The 20,594-nt window shown below is 37.9% G+C and overlaps 1 protein-coding gene across 2 annotated transcripts in view; it reads left to right on the forward strand.

Moving 5' to 3' along the window:
- PTPRC (protein tyrosine phosphatase receptor type C) overlaps nt 1-20,594 on the forward strand; it is a 67,588-nt gene that overhangs the window by 34,524 nt on the left and 12,470 nt on the right. The window contains exons 2-16 of one of the 2 annotated variants that reach the window (XM_050901321.1): nt 1,485-1,568; nt 2,413-2,508; nt 2,873-2,899; nt 3,951-4,088; nt 4,865-4,951; nt 6,320-6,352; nt 7,159-7,377; nt 7,998-8,102; nt 9,276-9,422; nt 10,290-10,415; nt 11,867-12,022; nt 14,936-15,135; nt 17,566-17,626; nt 18,357-18,465; nt 19,710-19,741. In XM_050901321.1, the coding sequence (XP_050757278.1) occupies nt 1,485-1,568; nt 2,413-2,508; nt 2,873-2,899; nt 3,951-4,088; nt 4,865-4,951; nt 6,320-6,352; nt 7,159-7,377; nt 7,998-8,102; nt 9,276-9,422; nt 10,290-10,415; nt 11,867-12,022; nt 14,936-15,135; nt 17,566-17,626; nt 18,357-18,465; nt 19,710-19,741 (1,620 nt within the window). The remainder of the gene's footprint in view (nt 1-1,484; nt 1,569-2,412; nt 2,509-2,872; nt 2,900-3,950; nt 4,089-4,864; nt 4,952-6,319; nt 6,353-7,158; nt 7,378-7,997; nt 8,103-9,275; nt 9,423-10,289; nt 10,416-11,866; nt 12,023-14,935; nt 15,136-17,565; nt 17,627-18,356; nt 18,466-19,709; nt 19,742-20,594) is intronic. The other variant, XM_050901322.1, reaches the window with a different exon arrangement.

A 20,594-nucleotide genomic window follows, 5' to 3' on the forward strand; every position in this document is an offset into this window, starting at 1 on the left:
TTGTATCACGGCTTATACACATTTCGTGACAGTTCTGAGCATAAAGAAGTTGCTCACTCTCCACAGGTGACTTTGTCATCACTGGTCGTGGTTTTTTAATGGCTGTTGTTGGTCTTCTGAACTGTCCATACGAGGTACAGAATCCGTGGTGGCTATTCAGCAGCCAACACGTGTTGCTGCTTGTCGGGTCAATAAGGAGAAAATCTTTGGAGTCCTGGGAGATCTGCCTATGTTGAGCTTCTGTGTCAGAGATGAGAGACATGGTTTTGATGCTGGCACATGAACAGGGCAACAGAACTTGTATTCTTCAGAAGTATTGCAATTTTTCATATAAACCTGGAGTTTTGCTTTAAAGGTCGAAGGAGTTTATTTTCAAAAGAATAGAGCTACAGCAGTTGTGAAAGTACCATGTAGGGAAGCTGAAGTAAGAGAGAAATTGTAAACAGTGAAGTACTATCTGAAAAACACACATGCCAAACGAAAAAACAAACAAACAAAAAATCCAGGAAAGAAACATAGTGGGAAAGAACTAGCAGAAAAATGGAGAGAAAGGAAGAGCCAAATGGACAGATGAAAGTTTGTGGACAGTCACAGCAAGGAATGTGTGAACAAGTGGGTTTGTTCCATGCTGAAAGCATAACAGGCTGTGTTAGAGAGACATGTCTTGAGGGAACAGGCATACTTTCAGGATGGCTTTCAGGATTCTTATGTCAAAGTGGAAGCTTCTAATCCTCCTCCATGAGTAAAAGATACAGTGATGAGAACAAACTCATGGTTCCAGCCATTGCCATTTATTTTTGTCTCTCTTTCTCCCAACAGAAATTTTACATTACACAAATACAAAATGTTTTGGGTCAGGATTTCAATTCAGAGTGTGAAAATGAGGCTTGTTTTTATAGGTGTAAAAAGATCATAGCTCCCAGCTCAAGTCAGGAGGTAATTTGTAACCTGGAGATAAGAGTTATTTGGAGACATTCTTAAATATCAGCAGGATGGTCCAGGAAGGGCACTGCCATTTGGAAATTAATATTAGGGAAAATAAACGGCTTTCAGGAATGCCGAGGCTGGGCTTTCTAGCTCTTGTATAGTGAGGATTATAGACAGGTAGAATTTTTCTTGACAACAAGAAAAATGTGTTGGTATCTATTCTTAGCGATAAAGTATCTCTTCTTAGCAAAATGTGTTGGTATCTTCTTAGCAATAAAGTCATTCTTCATTCAGCAAAAAGTCACCCTCTATTTGTCAATATTGCTTTACGTGTATACACTGCTGTGTCATGATGCGAAAGGTTTCGAGGGTTTTAGCTTTTGGTATTGCAAAATACATTGATAAACATGAAAACATTTAAGTATCCCCCAGTCAAATCTGTCCTGAGAAATGTGGTTCAGAGAAAGCTGTACAAACCTTTGGCCTTTTTCTAGTATAGATGAACTTCTCACCTTCACGCATTGCTCACCTGGTGATATCTTTTCCCCACTGTGCAGCAGGAGATGAAAATCTGGCAACTGCCAGCTCTCCCTCCCCTGTGTCACCTCCACCTGCACGCTCCACATCACTCTCACCTCCAGGCATCGCTGAAGGTAATGGTGAATTCAGGACTGCGGCATTGCTGCTTTTCTACTGTTTTAGCTGAACTGGCATCTACTTTTATCACACATTGGTTAACTCCATTACTGTTAAAGCAAACTGGTGATTTATGTTGTCTGAGGTCAATTATATTACAGCAAAATTTGTTAATGTGATAAGGATGTATTTAGGTTTTTTATTTTAATTAAATCAAAGATGGGGATTTGAAACATGTTTTCCAAAGAAAGCAATTAGAATTCAAGCTATACCATGCTGTTGTTATGAGTTCACATTTTCCTTATGGTCACCCCTTCCCCTTGAGCTCTCAGATGAGCGTTTCATGCTGAGCTGTCACAGTGGCACTTTGCTGCAATTCATGCAGAGCTCCTCGGGCACCACAGCAGTATTGATGACTGTGGGAAGAGGGTCCTTCCTGGGTCAACAACACAAAACAAAACCACCCCCATCAGTCTGGCCTTTTTTGCAAGCTGCATGTTAATTCACCCTCTTCAGCTGGTGTTTTCAAACACCTGAAATCAGTGTGTCCCCCACACCTTGCTAAAGGATGATCAAATCTCTTCACCACAAAGGCATCCCAGACAAATTGGTGGGAATTTGGAATTAGTGGTCTTGCAGACCTAATCGCAAGCCATGCTCTTGCAATAAATCCAAGCAGATGTGTTGCACAGCCTGTGCAGGAACTGGAGAGCAATGTAAACGTGTTCTTTTTGCCAGTACTGGAGGGAGAAATATAATTCAGAGAGCAGCTGGCAGCCTTTCTGTTTGCAATGAGCTTCTCACTTTCATGCATTGCTCACCTGATGATATTTTTTCCCCACTGTGCAGCAGGAGATGAAAATCTGGCAAACACCAGCTCTCCCTCCCTTATGTCACCTCCACCTGCACGCTCCACATCACTCTCACCTCCAGGCACCACTGAAGGTAACGGTGAATTCGGGACCACCGCATTGCTGCTCTTCTCCTGTTTCAGCTGAACTGGGATCCACCGCAGCTTTCCTGATGCTGTCTCCGCCCCTCAGGCTGCACAGCACAAGCTCCTGGCTCAAGGAAAAGTGATTTTTAATGTGGACAATATCAGCCCACGTATCTTATGCTTGATATTTTGGGAGTCTGGTTGTTGCTACATGCCACTAAATATTACTTAAGAAAGCTAAGCTTTTCCCTGGGGAAAGCTCAGATGATAGTTGGGAGGAAGGAATGTTTCTTTTTATATTTTTGGTATATGATTGTGTTTAATTCCTTGAAAGTTTAATTTACACTTTCTCTCTCTCTTTCTCTTTTTAAGGAGTTGAGTCAGCAGCGACTACACCTGGTAAGAAACTTTTAATTTACATGACAGAACTGCACTGATGCTTTTTTCAGATCATTTCTTCTTTCTGTCATGGTTTAACCCCAGCCGGCAACTGAGCACCACACAGCCGCTCGCTCACTCCCCCCGGTTGGGATGAGGGAGAGAATCAGAAGAGTAAAAGTGAGAAAACTCGTGGGTTGAGATAAAGACGGTTTAATAGGGAAAGCAAAAGCCACGCATGCAAGCAAAGCAAAACAAGGAATTCATTCACCACTTCCCATCGGCAGGCAGATGTTCAGCCATCTCCAGGAAAGCAGGGCTCCATCACACGTAACGGTGACTTGGGAAGACAAACGCCATCACTCTGAACTTTCCCCCCTTCCTCCTTCTTCCCCCAGCTTTATATGCTGAGCATGATGTCATATGGTATGGAATATCCCTTTGGGCAGTTGGGGTCAGCTGTCCCAGCTGTGTCCCCTCCCAGCTTCTTGTGCCCCCCAGCCTCCTCGCTGGTGGGGTGGGGTGAGAAGCAGAAGAGACCTTGACTCTGTGTAAGCGCTGCTCAGCAATAACAAAAACATCCCTGTATTATCAACACTGTTTCCAGCACTAATCCAAAACGTAGCCCCACACTAGCTCCTATGAAGAAAATTAACTCTGTCCCAGCCAAAACCAGCACACTTTCCTTTTCCTGTGCACAGTTATCTCACAGAGTGTGTAATGCCTTTTCATTCAGCCCAACAAAATGAAATATGCTGTCGTAAGAGGCGAGAGTATCAGACAAGTCTGGTTTTGAGTCATGAATTTGAGTATATTTTTAAACCACAACATTTAGCATGAAAGAGGTACAGTCAGCGCCAAAAAGGATTATGCTTACTGGATGCTCAGCTGATACCTGTTGGACCCCCTAACACCTTGAGAGTTCAGTGTGCCTTTGCTTACTAACATATTCACAGTACCTCAGTACAAGACTGCTCCAGCACAGCAGCCCTGTGTTTTGTGCAGCTTTGTGTCCGTCCTTGACTGGGCAGCCTCCGAAGCATTAATGAAACTGCTGTACCTCTCACCACAGGTGTCTCTCCTGCAGACAGCACATACCTCTCCACGCATGCAGGCTCCGTCCCTGCCACGGGACTCAGCAACCCACCACGCAGCAGCACTGCTGCCCTCACCACACGCACTCCCATTGCCTTCGAGAATGCTTCATCAGGTTTGCCGTCTTCCTTTAGATGCCACTCGCTGCTCTCTGAACTATAGGGGAAAACTAAGTAATTCAGCCTCAAGGTAGCCTTTTCCAGCTTATGGTTCATCAAATAGAAAAGACATCTGCAATTTGGCATAGTGGCAACACCAGAATTATTTCCAGGATCTGGTATCTGATGGCCAAGTCTTGTAGTCATCACTGTAGTATCAAAATGCCAGCTGCTGTCAATGAGGCTGTTGACAAAGCAAGAGCAATAGGAATGGACCTAAAACAGAATGTAGAAACCTGTCAGTGGTTTATAAGCAGGGAGATAAATACTGATATAGTAAGTAATACAGTGAGCAAGGTATGTGATCTGGCAAACGAACACTACTGGAGTGCTTGTTTCTGAAAGAGCACAAGCACTATTCATAATTGTGTTTTACTGTAAGAATACAGAAAAATGTTTTAGTTTTTCCCAGTTCACAATTATTAACACCATTTTTGTGTTGACTCCATCCTGCATTATGCCTAATGACAAAAAAAATTTGTCCTTGTACATTGCAAAATTCAATAGTAAGCGCTATATTCCTAAAAATTTGCTTTTTGTTTAAATACTAATTTTCTGTTTTATTAGATATATTAACATGATTTTTCTTTCAGCACTCTTCTCTAAATTACAAAAATCCTGGAAGAAAAAAAAAGCGGAGAAGGGCTGTAGTGTAAGACATTTCTGATGACATAGCCATATGAAAAAGTGACTTTTACTTTTTAATGCTGATATGTTGTTTATTTCCTTACAGATGATTACAATTCAACATCCTTGCACAGCACCATCTCACCAGTCAGCATGCCAGCAAACACTGGGATCATCCCCACTCTCACAATAGGTGACAAACTTGCACACAGTTATCGCAATTATGATACTGCAAGCACAGAAAATGTGTTAGGATGAGGGAATTCATTCTGAATTTCCTTTATCAAACTTAAGCATACAGATTAGGCAAACAATTTCATTAAACTTAAGGGTTTTTTTAGGAATCTTATTAATAGTTTATGAGTAATATTAAAGATATCAGATTTGCTAGTTGTCAAGCAAGTGAAAAATAGAAATTATTTCCACACATCGGCATATTAGGAGGGTAAATCTGTAAATTACTGTGTCAGTACTCCTCTTGATATTCACAGAAATTTGCTCAAGCAGCAAAAAAGTATGAATACATCCAAGATCTGTGCTTCTCAGTTTTCTGGTGGCTTCCCTTTTGTTTCACTCAGCATTAACATTTTCTTGGGATCTAATATTGCAAGCACTAACACACATTATTATTGCAATTGGGCTGTAAGGAATTACTCAGGTCAGTAACATACATGTGTGTGCTTGAGCAAAGTACATCCAGGAGTTGGACTCTTACCATCTTTGTAACTGCCCTTCAAATACCTGTAGGCTGCTCTCAGCTCTTTGACAGACTGACCTTAGCTTTTACGTGTGGGTCTTCTGCCCCTAAGCATCTTGGTAACTCTCCACTGGACCCTCTCAGTTTACCCTCTTGTTAGGGGCACTACTCAACCAGATGACCCCCAGCCTGGAGGGCTGCAAATCTAGGGCCTGTCTTCTATGAAAAAAATTAGGTATCAGTCTCTTTTAGTAATACTTATACCTTAGTATAGTTTAAGTAATTGTTTTCAGGATAAAGTTTTTTGCTCAAGCTTCTGTACAGATTTTCTAAATACCAGCTTGTAATTTCTTCTGGGTATTTCAGTGTAAAAATAGTTGTAAAACAATCTGTACTGCTGCATAAATCTCTTTCCAAAGGTAAGAGTAGCTGTGCAAAAAGTAGGTAACTTTTGTTTCTTTAGTGACATTGGATACTGTTCAGTTAGCCATTCCACAACGTACGTGTCCTGGGAAACTGCTATAGCTTACCATACCACTATGAGAAGGTGTGATTTTGGAATATTCTTGTGTAACTTTGTATGCAGAAATGTTCTTAATAACCAGTTTGATTTGTCGTCAGTGGTGTCATTGGAAAATGATGAAAGACACATGATCCCTGAAATAACGAGTTAAAAAATGGGGTTATATGTAGCTGATGTATTCTTCCCTTTTTCAAATGTGAGTGGAGTGCTAAATACAATTGCTTGTATTGAATATATTGAATGAAGAGTTTTGGGCAGTACCAGTCACCCTCCTCCAATGCTCTGTGAAAAAAACCCAGACCTGCTGAGCTACACCTTCATTTTGTTTTCTTTTCTTATAGAAGCTCCCATAGTGACAACTGAAGAACCTTGTGGTAAGAACCAAACCCCTTATTTTACCTCAGTCTTGAAATGTGACCAAATCAGTAAACTCAAATACAGAAAACTGATCACTAACACTGATCAGTTAGCATCTCAGGTTATTTTATAAACTGTCTTCCAATTCTGGAAGAGTAGGATTAAAGTTATTAACATTTCTGGTCTTCTCATCTCCATTTACAATACTGTTAAATTGCCCTGCACTAGGCTGTTGATATCGGGGCTGCAGAAAAGATCTGCCTTCATTCCACTAGGCCCTCTCTAATTTTTCCCCATCATGCTGATAATCACATGCTGCAAACTGCAATTCATAACTAAAGTAAAACTAAAGTTTGGACATTGGTTTATCTCTCTTCAGAATTAGAGACCTCTCCTTTCTAATTTTCAGGAATAGATTATAGCCATTATTTCCTAGATGGTTATGAAATGCTTTGAATAAGAAAACTTGGAATTTCTGTTCAAACACATGATTCAATGTGTCAAAACAAAGTATTTCACTTTGAACTGCGTTTGAAATTAAAGCAAATCTGGCTCTGGAATGTTCATCTTTTTAATTCTTTAGTTTTCCTAACTAGAGAATTATTTAAAAGAATATTTTCCTAAGGAAATTTTCTATTTTGACTAAACAATTTTTTAAAGTAAAAGATAAATAAAAAATAAAAATAAAGAATAAGGAGCAGCTAATTTTGCTGTATATTCTGATTCTTAAAACACACATGGTGCTGGGGATGCCATAAAACATTTAATGGTTCTTAAAATTTGTCATAAAATCATTGTGTGCTGTTTTATGTTTTTCTTTTAGATGATTATATTGACCGCGACATAACAAGTGTAAAAGATGAGAATAACATGGCTGAAGTTACACTGAAAAATCTCAGAAAAAACAGACTATATGTTATTTTAGAGGCTGAGAAGAACTTCAGTGTGGATTCCAGCACCCATACAATAAAACTTCAGAGATGCATGAGATACACAGTCAGAGTTAAAAATTGCCCAGACAAATATGTTACTGTTCCGCCTGGTAGGTATAGAAGGGTTTTAGTAGGTTGGGTTTTTTTTTTTTTTTTTTTTTGGGGGGGGGGAGTGGTGTGGTGTTTTTTGGGTTGTTTTTGGCATGCAGTAATTCAGCTTTCCTGGATTTCTTAGTCTATTCTTGTCTCTTTTTCAGAGAATCAAACAGAAGGTTTTCATACTTTGTGCTTGGTTTGCAAGATATTTCACATTTTGAAGTTGCATCTTAAAACCTCTCAGTATTTTCTTAAAGTAGGATGTAAAAAAATGTGATTTTCTCATTGTAAAGGAAAAAAGGGAACTTCAGCTACATTGGCCATATGCACCATGGTTAGCAATAGCAAGACCAGCCAGCACTTGAAAGCTACTATTTACGCTAGATGTTTTTTTCACTAAAGAGATTGTTGGATTAAAAGTTTCATTTATTATTTGAATACCAGCAGTGTCTTTATCTCATGTAGACTTTTTCAATTTTTGCTTTCCATTTCTTGTTAAATTCTTTGTATATTATTCTGTGCCAATTGTATCTTTATATTGCAGAACAAGTCAACAAATATAAAAGAACAAATTGCTATTTAAAGAATCAATATAGCCAATGTCACAGTGACATATAATATTAATCCTTTTCAGAACACAGCAAGAATCCTTTCAAAGTTGAGGATCAAACCAACACATCTGCAAAGTTATGTTGGGAAAAATCATTGGCCTGTGCTAGTGTGACTGTTAGGCACAAAGGTAAGACACTTCTAAGATATTTTAAAAGTTGATTTTTAATTAATTTATTTATTTTTAAAAACAATGTTGATGTTGTCTTTTGATAAGAGACTGGTAGATTTAAACTAATTGTGCCAGTTTGAGGGAAGAGCTGTTCAGAATTTCTGGGATCGCTAGGTTGGGGACTACTGTCCCCATGCACTGCAGATCTGGGGAAAGTTCAGACCCAGAGAGCTCGTTTCCTGAGTTTACCAGCTTCATAAATTGCAGACTTCTGGAGAATTTGAGGTCCTGCTTGATGGTCTGAAGGGGAGCTGAGAGTTTGGAAATCCTGCAATCTGTGGGTCTGCTGTGAGCTGATCCCTTGCAGACTACCCGGGCAGCTGGCTCTGCAGGCTCCTGGATGGCAAGAGTCCAGGCTCTCTGCTCTTGGAGCCAGCCAGCCTGAGGAGATGCTGGCTCAAAGGCAGCTAGTGTGGTAGGGAAGATACGGATGCTGGATGTCCTCATGTGTCCCAGAAAAATGTGTGATGGATGTCCGGGGCTGGAGATTTCGTGTTTCAGGGAGCTGAAGAGCTAAGAAGCCACTCTGTAGGGATTGATTCATGGACTCCGGTGCGGGTAAAACCAAAGACCTTTATTGTTTACAAGTTTGTGCTTATATAGATTCATTAGCTGTCCACGCGCTCAGGCTTGTTTCTTGATTAGTTAATACTTTCTGTTCACGCGCCGCGGCTAAGCTTCTGATTGGTGCTGTCGAGCAAGACACACGTCTTCTGGCTTCTTTTCTGCGCACCTGCTTCATCACTTATTTACTCCCTCATTCTATGTCTTTCAAGGCTATGTTTAATTGTTCAAGGTCGCTTGCAACACTCCCTGCGAATCCCACACCACTCCAGGGTTCTGCCAGACTCCCATGAAATGTTTTGATTTCTGTGGGAAAACTGTTTGCTTAGAAAGTCAAATCATATGAGCTTTACTGATGAAAAGTAAAGATCTATGCAAACTACGTTAGTATAAAAGAACCTAAAACCTAGTCATTGGATTAGGTTGTACACTTTTCTATTTGGAATATTATGATAGTTTATTACAAATCATATTGAATAAATATGGTAGAGAAAATCCAAGTTAAAATGGTACCGTGTACTTTTGGAGTTGTGAAAAATATTGATAAAACTCTTTTTATGTCTACAGATTTACCAGTCTTTACAGTATCCAATCAAGTTTGTAAAGAGCTGGACAATTTATCACCCAACCGTGAGTACATCTACACTGGTACTGCACATATTTTTGAAGAGAATTTTGTCAACCAAAGCATCATCGTAACAACAGATTATGGTGGTAAGTGTAATGCTTATTTTTGCTTTATGTTCCACATATTTCTGGAAACCCCTACTATGAATCCCACTATCTGTGTTTCCTGGGGTTGAACATATATTTTGAGCAGCATGCTCAGCTGCTCTCAGGTTCTCCTCCAGCTCCTCCTGCCCGGTCTCCTGCCCTTGTGGTTGTTCTTTGACTGCAGTCACAGTCTTCCTTTCCCTCTCCAGCCCCAGTCTCAGTCTTCCAGTCTGATGCCTTCCTCTCCTTCTCTCAGAGATTGTGATTATTTTTTTTTTTTGGAGGGTGAGAACATGGTCAAATATAAGGAAGTTTGAATGAAGGAAAAAAAAAAAAAAAAAGCAGGCCTAGTCAAAAACAAGCGTTAAATTCTTGATTTGAAGAAAGATGTGATAGAACAACTGTAAAGAATGTCTCCTGATAAAATGATGTGTTTTTCCAAAGCATTGTCCTTGGAGATAGCTTAGCTTTTTTTTCTTAATTAAAAAGGAAATCAACATAAATCAAGTAACCTGCAAATTCAGGCCAAACATTTAAAGTTTGTTAAAATTATAAGGAAATCAAAACAAGGTATAATATTTGGAAATATTGGACAATTTTAGTAATATGTGCTATTGATGTATTCACCTTGTCCTGAATTAGTTAAATTTATGAAATTATTCTAATATGATGCTTTTACATACATTCAGTTTATACTTATGTATAATTTCTTTGAATGAAATAGACTATGAAAAATATTACATGTTGTTGGTATCTTGCTTTAGTATCCGATGAAATTTAATTTAATCAAAGTAGGTAAAAAGAAGAATATTTTGCATTTTGATTCAAACATTTCCTTCCTTCACCATTATTTTTCTTTTACAACAGCTCCAGAAGCACCAGAAAACCTTACAGTAGTTTGTGAGGCCAGAAATGTATCAGTTAGCTGGAAGAAACCTAGTGACATTTCAAAGGGTCCTATACATGGCTATATGGTGACATGCAATGACACAGGTAAATATGTGCCCCTTCAGTATTGAATAATTCATTACATGTTTTAATATTTACAGAGAACCAAGCCTGATGCACTGTCAAACCATATTGGAATCTCTTCAAACTGTGCATAAATTTTTGGTTTTTTGGTACAAACATTTAAGTTTCTTTCCTTTGAGCGTGTTCCAGTTGAACCATGTGGTTATTCAGTTTACCATTTCAGGACACAACTCAGTCACCCTTCAGTTCTCATGCTTCTTGTTTTAAGAATAAGTTATGACAAGATCATCAGTTGCCTGATCAGTTTGTAGCATGGTGCTCTGTCTCAGAAAATGCTGCTATAGCTGGTTAATATATTCTCTGAGAAGACAGGGACCTGCCTTCTGGGTAACAACAATGTATGTAAAAGGCAGGGGTCCTAAGTATGGCAGTTAGCATATACATGTTTAGATAGGTAAAGCCAGGTCGTTGTCTTCTACTAAATGGTCATTCCTTGCAGATATGCTGTTTTAGGCCACCTTACGTTTAGATGGATACATCTGTATCTGTTATACTGGTACCATGTTTTCCGCGTGTGAGCTTTTCTTCAAAACAAGGACTGGAAAATGATGTTTTGAAAATGAAGAACCTGATACATGATTCCAGGAAATATATGTCAGGTTTAACCTAGTCCTGGGTTAATTCATTCTTTCTGTTCACATACTGCATGTTTTGTAAACCTGGACTGCCACAGGAACCAAAGGCTGTCATGCTCCTGTGCTCCCCAGATACAAATAATCTCTCCCATTCTCCATGCCCCAAATTTGACCACTACCCAAAAGGGCCGCAGCCTCATGCACCAGTTTCTGTGGTTGGTCTGGCTTGGCCAGTGTAGGAGACTGAGGTAGTATGCTGGGGTGTGGGAAGGTCACATCTGAAGCAGCGAGAAGGAAACATGGAAAGGCCATTGCTCCCCAGTTCCCCAAGTTACCAAAGCCCCAGCTGCAGTGTGGGTAATAGCTTCACTCATGTTACTTCTCGTGCAATTCCTTTCTGTCCCGCTTGCCGCTACCGAAAGCACGTGACATCTCTCGCATCATACCAGAACAGACTTGCCCAGTGTGCAGAGTGACTTTTGAAATCTGTCTGCTAACCCCTTCCCAAGCTGAACACAGAAGAAAGTATCAGCCTCTCTTCATCAATGCGCTTTATGTCAGTTTTTAATTACACCCATTTAAATGACATACTGAGAAAGTAAAAAACAAAACAGAACACAACCTCGACTTTCTACCTTTTTGATTGGGGAATATATTTCTTCCTCTTCCTGAGCCTTCACTTAGCATTAGTAAGCAAGACAAACCAACCAAGTACAAGGTAATTAAAATAGAAGTACACATGACAGTGGTTTCAGGTAGCTCTGATGAAGTGTAAGAGTTCCTGTGCTCCTAACATAAATTTCATTAATTAATTTCATTTTTCATTTTTTCTTAAAGAGACAGAATTTGTCCACACGACTGACTTTATTTGCCCTAAATTAGAACCTTATAGCAAAGGTTCTGTATCTGTGACTCCATATACGAACAGCAAATATAATAATGAAAAAATTAGGGGAGAAACTGGAACATATTACTTTACAACAAAATCAGCAGGTAAGTCTCTTTGCTAACTGTTACAAACAAGGCTGATACTAACTTAGGGAATATGTACTTTCTTATTGTACTTCATTATATTTCATATAAGTTATTACTATTAGCCAAGAAACTGATTAACATTAAAAGAACTTTATTTACATTCATATCATTACTGTTTCTTTTTTAATTACATGTTAATCTATTTTTAATTATGCATTTAGTATTAGCATTCTTCTTATAGATACTAGATTTTTTTAAAAAAATTCTGCATTCATTTGAAATTCTTGATAAGATTTTAGAAAGCAGTATGTCCCAATCTAAAGAAAAGATTCAAATTAAACAAAAAGAGAGTGAAAAATATTTGTTTTTAATTTGTGGCATGAAAGCTACAAAGATGTGCAGAATGTACCTTCTGTTCTGTAGTTGCCTGTTTGCTCAAAGCAGACCTGCATTACCCAGGCTACACCAATACTGATGTCTGTACCGGGATGTACTTAGTTTGGATGTACACATACACAGTCGACTTCTAAGACTCCACATTAGGTTAAAGCCAAACGTGTGCCAACCCTTGTGCTGTCAGAAAGGTCTGTGTACCTTTTTAGGGCTATACTTCCAAAAGCTTACCCCCGTGGTCCTGATTCTTTGTTTGCCATACATGTTCAATTGATAGAACTACAAGAAAAGCTAAAAAACGCTCCAAAACCCAACAGACTTTGCAGATATTTTCCTGATGCAGACAAGGCATAATAGAGATGCAGTCCTTTCTATTTTGTTGGGGTTTTTTTCCCCCCTTTTAATCTTCTGATGTTGAGCCTCATACTGTTTTAATTCCGTCTTTGAGGGAAAAAAAACAAACCCAAACCCACCCAAAAAACCATGTTTATCTAATTTCTTCCAGTACTTTTTTAGCTCTAGTTCCACCACCTCCAGACTCAGCTAGTGTAGAGATACAGCTATAGAGAAACTATGATGGTTTATACCTGGTAAGATACTAAATTAATATTTCCTTTAATTTCACTGAATAAGCAAAAGATTTTTTTTTTAATTGAAAAATAAAATATTATTTTTGTGCTAGTGATGTAACGATAGTTTAAAGTGGTGATTTTTTTTCCCTAATAGCAGGAATAATTAAATCTTTTGTTGCTTTTAGCACTCCTGAAAAGTATGTAGAAATGGATATATAAGAACATTAAATCTGACTGCTGTTTTTATTAAATGTGTTTGTGTAGAGCTTTGGGAAATACAGGGGCTGCTGGCAGACTATTGTTTTGAATTTGAATCCTATCCCTCTGTGGAATATATAGAGCTTTTGTATCCAGTTTTATAGGCAATCCATGAAAACATTGGAATCTCCCTATTACTCTGGGTCATTGAGCTAACAAATTTTAGTTTATAGTTGGAAGAATACAGGGGTCACCTGAAGCACCATGGGAAAAAAAAAAGCTGATAAATGAATTGATTGATAATGTAAACCATTTGATCTGAGACTTAACTGTAACAGAAATTGAAAAATGTCTTTAATTTTTAGACAGCACTAATTTGAGCATGATCATGATTTTCCTCTCTATGATAATCTAATTTGAGCATATTATGTTTTGGAGCCGCCACTTTCTGGGGCTCCACTTATATTTTAATAACTCAGGTGAAGATTACAGTCCACAATATAAGTTTATGGGTCTGGAAAACAACTTCAGTTCCCTTATTTTTTGAGAAAATAACAAGTTGCTTGCCTTCATGAATTAATGGTATTTATTAAACCTTCTCCAACTCTTACAACAGTTGATAATGTGATCAAGCAGATAGTGGAAGTTCTATGGCTTCTTGAACAAGAGAATATATCAGTAGAGTACAACTCCTTGGAAGCAGAAAAAAAAAAAGCTACATTTTATAAAATATTTCTTCATCTTCAACAAACACATTGCCTCTAGAAATGTTCAGTTTCTCCTTGTCACAGCTCTTTCACTAGTACGCTGAATAGGAATCTAACAAATCTGCTCTGTGGATAAAAATGAGCAGATACGTTGTAACCGCACACTCAGCCAAGTAAAATACCCTGCCACTCCCCACATGGGATATTTGATCTGCTCATAAAGGCTCACATATCTTAGCGCTTCATATGAAGAAAAAAGCAACTGCCTTTTACCTTTTTTTTCTTTTTTAAAATATGCTGGCTTGTAAATTGAAGTGATTTTGAAGAAAATTTCCGTGGAGGTGTTCTACTGAAATGTGGCTAATGGAGCTGCCTTACGCAGAAGGTTATTTACTTTCTGAAAGGTTTTATAAGCTCTCAATGAAAGGTCCCTTGGGCTGTGCCCCCGGTCTGAAACTCATTTGCTACAACATACAAAATGAGAGTTAGAAAACACAGATTAGACTTAACAGATTCCTTATCATTAAAAAGTAAAATGTTTTTGTGGGTTTAGGCCAGCTTTAAGACAACGTGACACTTTAAGCAAAAGGATACTATTCCAAATATTAAAATATACTGGTAAGTCCTGGTAGTATTAAGTATTAAGTCCTGTAATCTTTCATTTACAGAAGTTTTGAAACATACACTCACACAGAAAACTGTTTGTTCCCATGTCTTGTCTGTTGTCCCATGTTCCTCAAATGAGACAGTGATGTCAGATGCAAGAGAGAGTTGCCATCATACTATCTTTGCAGCTTGACTGTCAGTAGAGCTCTGATCTTCCCAGCCTTTTCAGTTCCACTTCACATCTTTTCCAGTTCAGATAAGCCTATGGTTAACTCAAAACTGATTTTATTTATCTTGTTAAATAAAAAGTTAAATTGGGACTGAAATTTTTGAGGAAGAAAGTGTATGAAATTATTAAGAGAGAAGATAATAGAGAGACATGAACACATACAGCTGTTGAAATGTTTGGTTTGAAATGATGAGAACAGAACCAGTAACACTTCTTTTGTGAACAGAACCACAGCAAGTGATTGATGTTAATGCAATATTGACAGCTGATAATGCTGTCCAAATTAAGTGCAAAAGTCAACAAGTGTATGGAGCAGAAACAGTGTTTGAATTGACTTGGGAAAATGATGGAACAACAAAATCCAGCACCAATTCTTGTGATTTTAAAAAAGAAAATCTCTCCTACTTGACAAACTATACATTTACGGTAAGTAGGCTTATTAAATTAAATATATAAAATGTTGCTGTGTTTTCATTGTTTAAGCATATTATACTTGATTTTAGGAAAAAAGGCAAATATGGTGGCAGAGGAGTTAATCTATGGATCTGCAGGCCACAGATGTAAAGAAGTAGCTATTACTTTGGAAATAAAATGCATATGTCCCTAGCCTATCAATCAATCCCTTGTGTGCTATTCCACATTGGTTCTGACAGCATGAAAAATACAAGCTGAATAGATTGTTTGTACTTGGGACAGAGAGAAATTTGGGCTTTCCTTAAGTTTTAAAATAGTTTCTTAAGTATAACTGATATTTAAGTGTTTAAAACCCATTTCATTTAATGAATGTGTGACTCATTTCAATCAGAGGATAAATATGATTTAAGTCTTGAGATAATTGCTCAGAAATAAATTGTTCAGAATTTTTCACTGTGAAGATTTTTGATGCTTCAGAGACTAGTTAGTGTAAAGCAGTTCAGATCCTTTTGCATGTCCTTACATTAGCCTTTTACAAGCCAGTCCTTGTTTCCATACAAAATATATCATCCTCTGTTTACAAGCTTCACTTTCCTGAAGGCCTCCTGCTGTTTTCTCTTCTTTCAGGCGGTTCACCCTTTTGGCATTTGTTGCTTGCCAAGCCAATGGTCTTGTGTGTGATCCCCTTAATGTGGCCAGTAGGAATATTTTTTATATCCTGATAGCTCCCCTCAGTAAAGTTTAGCTGAGAAAGTAAGCAGTAGAAATGATGGAATTTTATTACTTTTAGGAACCAGTTTCAGTCATTTTCCACAATCTTTTCCTCTTTTCTCTGTGTCTTCCTGACAAAATGCAATGTCAGAAAACTTGAGTAGTCTAGGTTTTGTTCCAAGGCTTTGTCAGTATTTTTCCAACAGATTCTGCTCAGAAAGCTTCGTATTTGGAAAATAAAGACGAGGTCCTGTAGGAGAAAAAGATGTTTGCATTGCCCCCATAGTACGAGACCCCTGCACTCTTGTAAGCTTTTTGTACACCATATGCAGTGAGCAGTTTGCCTTACAGCAGAAATTGTCTTTTGCTTGGCTCTAAACCTTGGCTTCTGCTTCGAACTTGTTTTGCCCAGTTCTTACTGGAAAAGAGAAAGCCTCATGGCCTTAACCAGTAATGAAAGGATTCTGGGTCAAGTTATGGAAGGCTCAAGAAGAAAAACCAGATTGCCTGTGAGAGTTGGCAGATGTCATGGTTCCCTTCTGCCTGCACACTGAATTGTCCAGGGAATAAACAGGAGCCTACCCAGCATACTTTTTGGTTTAGTGATGGTTTGACCCTGACTGCTGCACTAGGTCGCTGGCTTTTGCTATTTCAGAAGCTTCTTGCTTGTTTTCTCTGTCACTTCTGCTGCTCCTCTGGATGTTGCCGCCTACCATGGCTTTCTTCCCAGCTGCAGAATTCAGAAACCACCAACCCCCTGAACACATCAGCCTTTTAGAGCAGAGGGTGGGAGCTGGGGCACAGTCCTCTGAGTCTTCAGGAGAGGTTTCTTTTAAGGGATCGGGTAGGCTCAGTAAGAACTACGCCTGCAGTCAGCAATGATGCTGAAAGCCTTTCTCCTCCCCTTTTGGATGATTTGCAGCAGGAGAATATTACAATTAAAATCACTATTATTCAATCCTGTTAGTATTCTCCACTGTTTAGTATTAAATCTTTAAGTTTAATCCTAAGATTAATTTTTCTTCACAAGAAAATTGTGAAATATTTGATGTACAAACTTCAAGCTGCCTATTAGATCTGATAGGAATTTCTATTAAGGAAATTTAAAAGATTGGATCAATGTAAAATATATTATGAAATAGAAACACATCTAAACAAAGTTAGTACTTTAAAAACAATTAAAGTACCCAAAAGTTAATATTGCAAGAAAGCAGCTTATTAAAAGTTTATTTTGGCATCTATAATTTAACCTTTTATGAATTACTTCCCATACAGGATCTTCTATTAAAAATATCCAATTCAGTTGACTATTTGTATATTTACCATTGAAGCAAATAAAATAATGATGTTTTATTACATATTGCATGGTTATTTTTCAGATTTGAGAGATTTGATTTTGATTTGATAAGAGATAAATTTGGTTTTTTTTCCTTGAGATACATCTGATTTTGATTTTGTAAAATGTGTCTCCTATTTTACTAACTTTTTTCCCCAGTCATCTACATATTTTTGGATCTAGAGCTTGCTGTAACTTAGGTGGAAACCTGAGTTGCACTATAAATGGCTACACAAAGTTTGACAGCAGATCCTGCTGTCAATGAGGTTGATTTGTTGAGAACAGATGAATGTATTTTGAATATCCATTGTGCTTTGTTTTTAAAAAAAAATGTATGCAGAAATTTTTACTTGTTATAGCTTAACATCTCTATTATTCTCACCCACTGCATGCAGATCTTAGTGTTTAATGGAAAACATAGAGGGCAGCCAGTAAAGAAGAGTATAAGAACCAGATGTAAGTAAATATATACAGCATTTTTACTTTTATACTTTAGCATAGTATAGAGTGATAGTGTAAATTGTGAATTTCATTACAATTGCTCCTAATTAAAAATCCAAACTGCCTGTTTTTATAGTTAATAGTTGATCTGCCTTTGAAAAAATAATATCCTGATTCAGCATTAATGTAACAGATCACATTGACAAATCATTGACCATAATTCAGAATTATTACACAGCTGTGGTTTCTTCAGGAAACATTCGAGTGCAACTAGAAGTTCATTTCTCTAACTTAAATTATTCACTTCAGGATTATTTTCCTGTATTCAGATCCTACGTTTCAGGAGCTGAACATCTGTGACTTGTCAGGGATTCCCAACTCCCAGATCACAAGCAGCTGAGAGCTTCACTGCTCACACAGAGCAGGAGACAAGCATGGTAATGCCGAACCAGTGAGTCAGTTGTAGCATTTTGACAGGTGGACATGGAGAGTTTAAGTGAAAGTTTTCTTAATGAAGAAATAAAATTCCCTCCTTTTCTATGAGCTTAAAAGTTTTTCGCACTTTGGAGTAACAAACTTAAACTAAACACTTAAAAATAATTGTTTAGTTCTCTTCACAAAAAAAATCAATGAGCCCTGGTTCTAGGAAGTATACTGATTTAAAAAAAAGGAAAAAAATGTAATTTTTAAATGCCATTAATTATGTATTCAAGAAACAATAAATGTATTCTTTTTCTGTTGCTAGATAATTCTAAAGCCCTGATTACATTCTTGGCATTCTTGATCGTTGTGACATCAATTGCTTTACTACTGGTTCTGTACAAAATCTATGATCTTCACAAAAAAAAGCTTAGGTAAGCTTCATGTTTCTCTCCCTCTCTTATATAAATGGTGGGGGGTGGGGGGGTGGGGAGGCTTTCTGGTTTTCCACAAGATTTCCCAATGGGTAGTGCAAAAATGTTCCAAGTTTGCTATTTCATTAATACTGGGAAAAGACATCCTTTTAGATTTTAATCCTTTCAAAAGAAACTCAATTTTTGGTGGTTTGTCTGGCAATGCAAATAGAATTAAATAGATTTAAAATCTCTCTGCTATACCCTTTCTCAGGGCACAGAAGAACTGATCTGCTAGAACAAAATGTTTTGTCACTAGTTTTGTGCAAAAATATTCACAAATATCTGGAAAACCTTTCCTTCATGATTTAAGTTAGAAGTAATGAAAATAATAGAGACTCTCTTGGAACTCCTTCAAATGCTTATTCACCCAAACCAGTATCTCAGGGAGGCTTTGTTTATTATAGTCATCTCTAGGTGACTTGCCAGTTCTGTAGGACAGCGGATGTCGATAGAAGAATGGTCACTGCCTTCCCTGACGACTGTGCCAGAGCCCTGGAAAGCCAGGCTGACTGCTGCTATTGCTGTGAAGGGAGGTGGTGCAATGTGTGAGGGGACGTTTGCTGCTGGTAGAGATGGAGGAGTTAGGGCAATTTCTTCAGAAACCTCTCAGCCCTCTGGCAACAGCAGAACTTGGGGACCCAGCTCTTTCAGTCCCTTCCCCCTGTGCCCCCCGCTCTTCCCCTTAGGGGGCAGGGAGCTGCTCTGGCTCAGATGCGAGCTTTATGCTTAGGGAAGCAAAACTAATTTTTGCTTGTACAGCTCCAGAGAGTCTGGCTTGTTCTTGGCTGCTTAGCATTTAAACTTAATTTCATTATGTTTTATATATGTGTTAGTTTTTTGTCACTTATTTAGCAAGAGAAACAAAGATGGTGTGAGCAGTCACTCCAGTGAAGAAATTAAAGACGTGTTTGCTGCAGGTGATATGGACAAAATTATGCGAGTGGTAAAGCTGTTTGATGTGGTTCCCTTGTTTCTCCCCCTCAACAGTGCTCAGAGTAGGAAGACAAGGATCCCAACCACCTCTATGTAGGGCCTGTAAGTCCCAGTTTTAGCACTCTTGTTTCACAGAGAGCTTGTAATGCGGTCTGCTGGTTATGAACAGTCTTGGTGTTCACGTACAAAACTGCTTTTATTTAACTCATTATCATATATATATATGTCTTACTAGTCAAAGCTTTTACAGATGCTTTTGCTTCTTACAGCAATTCTTCTGAAGGCGTGAACCTTGTTGCAGGTGAGTATCTTTATATATTTAGCAAGTGGAAATGCAATTAGTCACGTCTTGCTGCCACCTTTGGATTGTTTACATTATAGGTTGTATACATAGATTACAGATATCAACATGATAACACCTCATTTGGAGAAAAAAAAATTCAGTAAATACATAGCAGAAGTATTTATACTTAAATGAACTGAAAGTTTATCAGTTTTGAAAAACTCTTATTTGTTATTTAATTACAAACCCGATTTTGTTATCCCAGACAATGGTTGTGGTATGTTTAACCCTAAGAGTAAGTCCAGAATCAAATACAGCTTCAACCAGAATTTCCCTTTCCTGGGCACCTTTTTCAAACAAGAATTTAAACATAGGCCAGTCATTTTTTACTGCAAAATTTTGAAGGCTTTCAATAGCAAAGACTGAAACTGAGCATCATGTGCAACTTTTTGCACAAGATTTCAAAGCCTGTGAAGAAAGACAGAATCAGTCAATACCAGAAAGCTTCAAGAAAAAAATAATTTATGGCATTCAAGCCCACAGAAATTAATGACATGAAATTGGAAGTAATACTGTGTTGATATTCAAATCCATTTGCTTAGACACATGGTTGTTAAAAAAAAAATCTTTTCAATGTAAATGAAAAATGAATAAATGTCTAGTTAGAGATGTTAAAACTTGTTCAGTCATTACTTTATCATTAAAGATGATATTACTGGTTATTGCAACTCAGAGAATAATTTGGAGAAAATTTGGAAAAGTAGGCAATACATGTTGTTACATTTGCAGGTTGTTTGCACAGTAATCCGTTTTACCACTGACGATAAACGATCAGAATTGAAGCAGAGGGCAAGGCCATGTAACTGTTGTG

The sequence above is a fragment of the Gymnogyps californianus genome, chromosome 8 (assembly GCF_018139145.2).
Source record: "Gymnogyps californianus isolate 813 chromosome 8, ASM1813914v2, whole genome shotgun sequence".
NCBI classification, from domain to species: domain Eukaryota; kingdom Metazoa; phylum Chordata; class Aves; order Accipitriformes; family Cathartidae; genus Gymnogyps; species Gymnogyps californianus.